This window comes from Lupinus angustifolius, chromosome LG15, assembly GCF_001865875.1.
Source record: "Lupinus angustifolius cultivar Tanjil chromosome LG15, LupAngTanjil_v1.0, whole genome shotgun sequence".
NCBI lineage: Eukaryota > Viridiplantae > Streptophyta > Magnoliopsida > Fabales > Fabaceae > Lupinus > Lupinus angustifolius.
In genome coordinates, this window is record NC_032023.1 from 18635268 (window position 1) to 18645688 (window position 10421).

The 10421-nt window shown below is 28.9% G+C and overlaps 1 protein-coding gene across 1 annotated transcript; it reads right to left on the minus strand.

The window, feature by feature from the left end:
• LOC109327267 (putative lipase YDL109C) lies at positions 1809-5963 on the minus strand. The gene is made up of 10 exons (XM_019560336.1): positions 5500-5963; positions 4861-4928; positions 4416-4486; positions 3938-4207; positions 3482-3642; positions 3335-3390; positions 3171-3223; positions 2664-2796; positions 2107-2204; positions 1809-1982 (listed from the first exon to the last, which is right to left on the minus strand). Exons 1-10 carry the CDS (start codon positions 5751-5753, stop codon positions 1911-1913), a joined length of 1236 nt encoding a protein of 411 aa, XP_019415881.1. The 5' UTR covers positions 5754-5963; the 3' UTR covers positions 1809-1910.

The following is a 10421-nucleotide window of genomic DNA, read 5'->3' on the forward strand; positions in this document are numbered from 1 at the left end:
ATTATTAGACTATTTTTATTATTTTGATTAAAATTATCAGAAAAAATATCCTTTCAAATCACAACTTAATGTGTTTTTTAAATAGATTACAAAAAATATCACATCCTCATAGCTCATCAAATCATTTGGTATAAAAATTAAGATAAGACAATAATAGTAAAATTAATACACAAAGATTTGAAACATTATTAGCATATTTGAAACTACAAATTAATGTAAACAATAACTCGTGTTGTACATTGAGTTATCCACAACATATGAATTTAATAATACATATGAATTAACTTAATTCCAACAATAAAAATATTAATTCAAATATGTATATTATAAAAATGACAGACTTAATAGAAAAATATGTATAGTAAAATATTATGGTTGTATAGAAAAATATATCTTCAAAATAATAGAAATGAATCTTTAATGTATGAGTTATTTTCATACAATGATTATTAGCTAAAACATAATCAAATACATAACATTTAGTTATGCTATATTTGAATGCTAAAAATATATTCAAATATTTATACATAATGAACATAATCTAAAATAAAAATAATCATTCAAGAGATATGCTAAAAAATCCTTATGACTTTATATGGTACTTATAAATCTAATCACAAAAAATATGATGCAAAAAGAAGTCTTTATATTTATAATTTTATATAGAGAATATAGAGGTGAGATATTATCCAATAAAATTTGAATTTTATTTATTGAGTTATTTTAGAATCAAATACTTTCTATAATTATACTTTCCACAAATCAATGTTTATACAAATGCATATATAAATGTTAGTATTATATATACGCTCAATAACCAATGTTAATATTGCAACTATATGAATACAAAAAATATAATGGTTCAATATATGATTTATTGACATTATAAAATATATGTACATTATTTGTGTATTATGCATAAACAAAGAAGCGACCCGTACAAGTGCACGGGTACACTGCTAGATAAAAGGTGTCCTTATAACTGAAGTGTACTAGGTTCAACTTGCAGCGGTAATTAAAAAGGGTTGATTTGCTTTCTATCTTGACTTTTAATGATGGGATCATATGTTCTCATTTATGTCTTATTTGGTGTATCAAATCAATAAAAAAACTTCATTCATTTAAAATAAATTATAAAAACAGAAATTAGTATTTTAATATTATTTTATGAAGTTTGATTAGTTTGGGACATGAGAATATAAAATTTGTGAGACAGGGGATCCTAGTCAGAACTTTTCAGGACTATTTTTCCTTCATTTCTATCCACATGAGATTTTTTTCACAACTTTTATTAATTTTAAACAAAAAAATCACAATTTTTATGCCATTAGATTAAAAATTGAAAATAAACACAGAGAGCTCTAGTATTTTTCTAAAACCACACTACTAGAAACTAGGTTTTAAAAAGTAACTAACATTGCTAAAAAAATCAACTCAGTCTAAAACAAAAAATATATATACAGTACCAAGTTGAACAAAAAAAACAATAAGTGGTTGGCTTAAGTGGTAGATATTTGATTCTCCTTAAAAAAATATCAATTTCATGTCTTGTATGAAGAAAAAAATCCATGCTAAGAGAGCTAGTCACATTAACATTATACTATGGATGTTATACACCTAACTATAGACAAAAAGAAAGTTCACTAAGGTGGAAAAAAATAGAGTACATATTGTTTTGGATACTAAGATGTATGAAACAAAAGGAAATAAAATATCCATCTACATTACTCATGTATTTATATAAATAAATCAATTTCCAATTATACAAGAACAATATTTTACTTTATTGTACAGTGATACAATCAACTCCACCCTTTGATCTTGGTTATTGCCTTCTTCCTTCTCCTCTCCATCAAGTGGGAAAAAACTTAGATTCTCTCTATCTTATAAGTGAAGCAATATGTGAAAATCTATAACTGAAAATTATCAACCATATGTTGTATCACATCTACTCCATCAAAATCTATACAGTAATTTGTCACCTGTATATGAAACAAAATTCAAGCATATACCATATCATCATTAAATATTGTCTAAGCAGAAAATAATTTGTTATGTTTAAGACCCTATAATGTTCCTGCTAGTAATAAAGAAGTATAAACTTGCCTGAATGGTGCTATGTGCAAGAAATCTCTGCTTCATACCACTGAATCTAACATCGATCCGGTCCCAACTCATTGTTGTTAAGCTTCTGATCATTTCCTCTACAAGAGTTGTAATATGACATATTTTAGTAATACTTCATCTTCACATGTAAATAACAAAAAGAAATGATGGCTTGGTTCACAAGGTTCTTGATCATTAGAGGACACTCTTAGTGGATATAAAGTACTTATACTGAATTTCAAAACATGAGTCCAACACCCTCATAGATACTACATTAGCATGTACACAAATTCTATTTGTTTGACTGGTTCCTCCTTTTGAGATATCAAAAGTATCAAACACAACAAACAGCATCATGGTCTATAACTCTATATCATATCAATTATCAAGAACCGATTTTTTTGTTAAAAAATTGTTTCTAATATCTACCAACCACCCTCTGGTGAGAAAAACAATTAGAGTGTCAGAATGTTATAATCCTAGTTTTGCCTAATTTTTTTATATAGCAGAATACATATAGAAGATAAAAATTCTTCAGTGGAAGAAGCTGGAAATACCTTCCCAGCCAAGTTTACCGGATCCGCTGTTCACTTCAGATTCTGTTGGAATTTCAACAGGGACAGGAGTTGACTTTGCTATCTCCACATTTACAACATGCCTGTAGCACTCATGTCTTGAAAGATTCCGGCGCTGAACAAAACTACTTGTTAGATGCAATTTAAAGAAATTACATTTTACTCAAGGAGGTTCATATTTTTCTGACTTATTTTCATTAGCTAATTATTCTAAAGATTATAAGCTATGTGAAGACACATGAACCGACACATGAACCGCTTTCTTATGTCAAAGAACTTGAAGCTTAGACAACGTACATGCCTATGCTTACCATGTGTTTAAATTCAACATTTATTTCAGAAGAACGAAGGCAACAATGATCAAACTTTAGACATCTTGATCACAAAGACTCTGATACCATATCATGAACCAAAACACCCGAAAGCTTAAGCTAATAAGCTCTCGGTAAAGACATATAAATGACTTATCATATCACAATCAGTAGTTACCTTTGGAAGCTCATTTTTACGCCTGATAGATGATGTACTCCATCCAACAAGCTCTATTTAAGAGTCAAGTACTCATGTTTATGTAAGCATTATTGACACAGTAACAATAACTTGTGATAAGAATACCAAATGGTTAATTTTACTGAACTAAAGCAAAAGGATACTGTCATATCGAACATTTGCATAGGCAACACGTCGTTTGAAGGACCGCAAAGCAGACCTATAGAGAAAGAGCTGTAATTTGTCACGAGTTCATGACTCGAAAAAATCATAAGTCCCAAATATCAAACTAACCAATCTATGGATCTTACATGAATTTAATATCTTCAGTGTCGCGAACCATCTGCAGAAGTAGAGGGGGTTTTCCATTGTCTTTATCAGCTAAACAAAGATGTTTTCCTGTTTTACCAAATATCCCTGAAAAGCGAAATGCTGCTTTCTCCAGAGGCTTAAATCCACATAACATTGGAACCTGAAAGTATGCAAAACCCTGTCAAGAAGCTAGTATGTGTATTTGACATTTGGTGTTGCAAGCTGGTATCTAACACTAAAGCCCTTAACTTGCAGCAGAGTAGTCACAGATAATAATGCACTCACATTGCGTGATTTGCAATAAAGTCGCATTAGACAGGGCATGAATAAATTACCCACAGAGATAATGAAAATAGTTTTACTATTAGTTATTAAGTGGATGCACAATACAATGACTACAGGAAACAAAATAGATGCAATGAAAAGATAGCTTTTTAAGGCTCCAAAATAACCACCTGATTATGCCCTCTAGAACCAAGGTGTGGCGTTGCAGAGGTAATAAAATTTATGGGCTCCAGCCCTGCAATTTTTCCTTCATACTTCCGTTCATGACATTCTTTATCGGAATTCTGACTCTCAATATGTCCACTCCCTTCAGAAAGTTTCATAGTAATATCTTTCCCATAAAGTTTGGCTATTGCATACCTTGCTACCAGGCCACCTAAAGAGTGACCTACAAATGAAATTTTCTGAACACTTTCGTGACGTTTTATAACTGAAATAACCTGAGAAAAGATAAACAAAAGAAAAGGATTTTAATCTTTCTGGATTGATGCAACAGATATAGAATAAATTGAATATCTTAAGGTCAAAACACGAGAAGCTATTCAAAGCTACGGACAAATATTCGGTTAGTAATGCAAGCCAACGAACTGCAGATGCAATAAAGTAGTACAGAGATCAATAGTTTAAGGTGCACAAGCCATGACACACCTCATCTGCTAATCTATCTCCCATTACATCAACACCATCAAATGTCAACTTTGCAGAATTACTTTCACTACCTGCATTGCACAACGATGATGCATTCCATTAAACGATAGCATCAAATTTTCACATGAAAGAATGCAACAGTCCACTTTGCAAATCAAAACTTTCAGCCTTCAGAGTTCAAGTTAATACCTAGATGGTGTCATAAATTCATAATTAAGTCCTTCTCGTAGAACATTACGTTTATTTCCAAAAAAGATTTGAAGAACCATAAGTGTAAATGTAGTGGTGAAACAAGATAAAAAGTTGGTAATCAACAGAACTGATACTCCTTGCACTGATTCAATGATACTTAACACTTAATACTAAACATCAACTTGATATTCCTTTAACAGTTAAAGAACAAAAGACAAAAAAAAAGGAAAGTATCAGATTGATGTGGACTTACAATGTACAATAGCATCATGTGGATACCTTATCAGAAACTGTTTTGCAGCAAATTTCCAATCCTGAGCACTGCAACAAAGAAGTATATCACTACATTACTAAACCAAGCAATTAATCACCTTGGACACAGTCCTCTACAGTGAACTTAAGGATAAGCTGAGTAGATAAGGATGGTCTTAAATATTCTTAGTGAGTTAAAATTATAATGTATTTAAGCTTAAATTAAGCATTACATTCCTTACTTCCATCTCTATATAACTTGGCAACTAGAGAAGTAGTCAATCAGTTATTTAAACCATGCCTAGGAGAATGTAGCCATTACTGGAAGACATTTTTTCGGCCCATGACAATCGGAAAGAAAGTTGGGTTGTAGCTATGATACCATGTTAAAATTTCATCTCAAAATAGGTAATAAGAGGAGTAACCCAACACGTATTTAAACAATGCGAATGAGCCTCAGACAGTGTACCCAACACTTACTTTATACATCAGATCATTATAGAGGAGCATTTTCCATTTTTTTCTTAAATGACATAATTTTGGGGCATGTGTTCCAAAACTTGATCATGATATATTACTAAAGAACTAGGGAAATAAAGTAAGGAAGGTAAAAAAAGATATGAAAAGTAATTAGACAAACCTTCCAATGAGACCATTGACCATTATAACTAAGTGAGTTGGGTTGGGACTGTGTCCAGAAGCATCAACAACTTCCATATCAAAACTTTCCCCAGTGGCATCATATTCGATTCTGAAACAACCAAACTTGGGCAAAAAAGATTTTTTCTTTTTAATACTCTTCTTTGTATTCTTACTTCTTTCATTATTGATCTTCATCCCTCCATTTACCTCTTTTTGATCTACTTCAACTTGGGGTGGTGCTTTAGAATCCATGAAGTTGGAGAACAAGTAAAACAAAAACAAAAAATGGCCTTTGGGTTTGTTGGTGTGGAAATGAAAGCAAGTAGGTGCAGATCAAAGGTTTATGTAGTTAGTCATAGGATGTTACATAGTTTCCATGTACTACAAATCAAGATTCGAGAACTTGAATTGGACTAGGGACTTTAACATGAAGCTACCTCCAAGGCTCCAATGACTTTTTATTTCAACTCATTGACTATGACTTTCATAATCTGTTTCTTATTTTTTATTTATTTGTTTATATAAAGTATATATTTTATGATGGATATGGAACTATCCAAGTTAAACTTAGATTCATCTAACTCCCCCTTAAAGAAGGAAATCGTTTTTCAATATTTTTTTATTGATTTTAAATCCTTACCTAAGATAAATATTTAGATCAATTTTATTGATATGTTAAAATATATATTTATCTAAAAAATCAGATTAGTCTCGATCAACTCAACTCTCATATTATATATATTATAAAAGATTCGATCTCAATACAAAATAGAAAAAAAACATATAATACTAATTAAAATGTAATATAAGTACTCGATTAACTTTTTCTTATGTTGGATCCACTTGATCTTCATGGTTAAAACATGTCACGTGGGATGGAACCATTTTCAAGCGGAAAGGTGTGGTTTCATATGAAGTTTCAACTTTGATGTTCTTCTAGCTTGTGGTTATAGACTTATACTGCTTTTTTTTCATGTACTGAATAGTCATTTTGGTCTGCAATAATTAATCACTTTAGTTCTGAAATACTGAAATACATAATTACGCGTGAGTGTCTGAAAATAAAATCCGTAAGACTATATTTTAGTTATTTATATAAACTAGATTAATTAATGGAATATACATTCATGTTTTATTTGGTTGAGAAGAGAAGATAAGAGGTGAAAAAGGAAAATGTGAGAAAGAGAAGAAATAAACTAGATTTTTGTGATGTTTGTTATAAAAGAATAAAGAGAAAAAATGAATAGAAACTAGAAAGATGTATTTTCTTCTCTTTCTCTTTTGTTAGGTTGGATAGAAAATGAGAAGAGGTATATGATGTAGTGGTTCAAATGACAAAGGTACCACTAAAATAAAGGAGAAAAAAAAATGTTATTTTGTTATTAATTAAATAAATGTTATAATTTTAAATTATAGATTTTATTATATATTATACACACTTTTATTATTATTAATTATTAATAATTTATAGTTAATTATTCAATCAACTCTTTTAATTATTCTAATTTTATATATATATCTATACTTCTATACTATATATAAAGGAAAAACATGAAATAACTACCATGGTGTAATTTCATTTTCCTTTTTTACCCTTAAACTTTTTAATTTCTACAAAAAAAACCATATAATTATATATAAGTATGTAATCATCACAAATCTATTAACCACCTCTCAAGCATTATAATAAAACAAAATATTATAATATAAAGTATTTCCATACAATATAAAGTATACTCAATACAAAAAAATATTCTAATTCTCCAAAATAAAATATATAAATTTTGAATTAACATCGTAAAAATATGAATATAGACTAGCAGGCAGGAAGTGCCTATCACCCCTAGTATATATATAAAGTACATTAAATTAAGTATATATAATATGCAATAACCCAATTTTATATATACTCTCAATTTAAGTTTATTAATTTAAATTTTTGTAAATTTATAGATTGAATATTATGTAGAATATAATTTTTTAAATGTCATATTATATATGCATTTTTACTTTTAATTTAGAAATACATATCGCTAATGACAAATGGGATAAGTCAAATTTGTAAAAATGAGATAAGGAGTATCATTTCTCCTTACTTTCTTCTCAAAACTGAGGAGAAATTTTTTGAGTGGGACCCACTACTTTTTCTTCTATCTACTCTATTTCTCTCATCAACCAAATGAAGGAAAATTTGAATCTCTCTTCTTTCTTTTCTCTCAAAATCATCTATTTCAAAGGAAGGCTTACTAACTAAATGTGGAATATTAATTGATTCTTTATTTTTTTCAATATTCTCTCTAGAAACCATAAAATATGGACTTTGATTTTTCTTTTTTTCCCCTGATACAGGGTCCTCCTAATTTTGTTTTTTTATAAGTTATTGTAAAAAAATTAGTACTAAGTATCAAACATATCTCTCACTTTTAGATAAAAATTATCTCTTTTAGGATTCGTATATATTTTTCCGAACAAGTGTCATTATTAAGAATCTAACGTTTAATATTTTGTTCTTTTTGAAAATTTAGCAGTCTTATAACATTATATCAACATCTTATTAATAATTCATTGCAAATTTGCAAGGATTTAACTACCTCTGCCAAATATAAAGTTTATTTAATCAAACAATAATTGACCATAATGGAAGTGAACTACATTCAACTACTCATTGTTAATTTTACCTTCAATATTTTGTGTTTCAAAATTTGGAGTACTCAGCTAATCACCGCAACCAAAGGCTTATTAGTCTCAGCTATATATGAGAAATATTATTTTCAACTTTTTTATATTAACATTTTATTTTGCTTATCTACCTATAAAAGTATTTTTTTTACCTTGGCTACCAACTCTATGGACAAATTGAGTGCGCCATTCTGGTTTGTCTTCCCATTTTCTCTTTTTAAGTTTTACAAAAGACAATAAGAAAAAGTTAGAAACATGTGTTCTGCTTGGTTGATTTGTAAACTATTCTTTTTCTGCTAATGGTTCTTTCCTTCTTCTAACCTAGCATAATGGATGATGTTCATAAGATAATAATAATGTAATATGTATTTGAGACTTCAAATGTTATTTACTATGTCATAAACAAATTATATCAAAAGAGTTGTGAAAAATCTTTATTCCATAAAAAAGAGTATTATTTATAAATAGATAAATGTGCATATCTTCATTGCTAAAAAATGAAAACCCCAACAAATGGTTGGTTCAAGGACTAATTATATGTTTCCTCTTAATGAGTAGAGAGACAATCATAACATGACGTAGATGTGCCCAATTGATTATAAAGAATACATATAGTCGAAGTAAAATATAAAATATTTTTTAAATGATTATAATAATATATAAGTAAACATAATCACCTACATAAAAGTATAGTTGATGAATGCTATATAAAGTATCTATGTAAAAGTGCTTGAGCCCTATCACCTACCATGATATTGGTGAGTTCCAAATACAGTAACACTTAACTTACCTAAACTTTTTAGTTTATAAAAATTGTGTGGTGACCAATGGCCAGGTTGCGTGGTTCTGGTCCATTTGTATACAGAGTACAAAAACTGGGCCTTGCCCTAACGATGGTTGAGTCCATAGCACCAGTATGGTCCAGAAAGCTTTCCCTAATTACTGAAAATCTTTTTCTTCCATTTCTGTTCTGGTGGAATTCTTTTCTTGGTAACTGGTCCAGTCGATTTTTATTATAGGACAATTCAGGATACCTCACTCTTAACATCTAGTGGTCTTACCCATAACTGGTCCAGTGGATTTTCAGGATTTGTATATTGGGACGGAAATGAAGAATTCTTGATGGAATAAATGAGATATCAATATTAGAAGTGATGTTATGATATTAAAGTATGTCATTGGAAATATTCATCCACAATTAATAAAGGATGTTTAAATCAACACCGATCATGCATTGACATTTCACTGTTGTAATTGGTGATATAACAAATAAAATATTGAATTGGTTTTTTTGTTGTTGGGGGCCACTTCAAAAGCTCACAAATCCGGTGAGTTAACTGACTTTTTTATAATTGGTTTCAATGGAATCTTTACTGACTCACATTGATGCTACTTAAAACTTTGCAATATTTACTAACTTAATTGCTAATTAATTTATCTACATTTAAGAGTGGTAAATTTTATAATTTCATCTTATCGAATGATATTTGTTATTTTAGTTTTTAATATAACTCTTACATGCTTACTATTTATCTTTGTTTCTTCTATGCAAAGTAAAGATGATCATATTTGTATTTGGTAACCAAATAACATATGTGATTTGGAAAGATAATTGGTAATTTAACTTATTTGGAATATTTTTGGGTACATAACTTTTTTGGAATATGAGTTATCACCAAAAGATCATGTTATAAAAAATGTGATAGAAGTATATTAATCACTTACAATTTACTCAATAATATTTTTATAGATGGTTGTTTCCACATAAAACCATCCCATAATTTTGGGTAGAAGACATTGTCTTATTCATTCATATATTTTACTACATTTGATGGATGTAAAAAATATACATAATCAATTGAAAGATAACTACTATCATGAAGTATATATAATTTTATATAGTAAGTTATAAAGTCAAAATATGTATCCGGTATAACCACATATTTAATAAGATCATTGTTTAATAGAGATCCTTTTAAATCTCATATTTTCATTACTATTTTATGTTCAATGAAAATTAAATTGTAAATAATTGTTAATTATTATATATATATAGTTGGAAAACTAAAAGACTATGAGTTACTATTATACGCTACCAACCCTTCCTTTTTATACGTACCATTGATATGAGGTAAAGAATAAATTGATTAAATATCTCATAAATGTATGATCAATGAGTGAGGATCAGTTAGATCAACTAATTTTGTTTCATATAATAACTTTTCTAAGTGAAATGAGATT

Bases quoted from the DNA above. Each gene is read 5' to 3' on its own strand.
- LOC109327267 (XM_019560336.1), bottom strand. From the start codon at position 5,753: ATGGATTCTAAAGCACCACCCCAAGTTGAAGTAGATCAAAAAGAGGTA. The intron at 3,391-3,481 runs GTAAGATCCATA...CTTTCTCTATAG, and splicing joins ACTGAAGATATTAAATTCAT to GTCTGCTTTGCGGTCCTTCA. The intron at 3,224-3,334 runs GTATCCTTTTGC...ACTCTTAAATAG, and splicing joins TGCAAATGTTCGATATGACA to AGCTTGTTGGATGGAGTACA.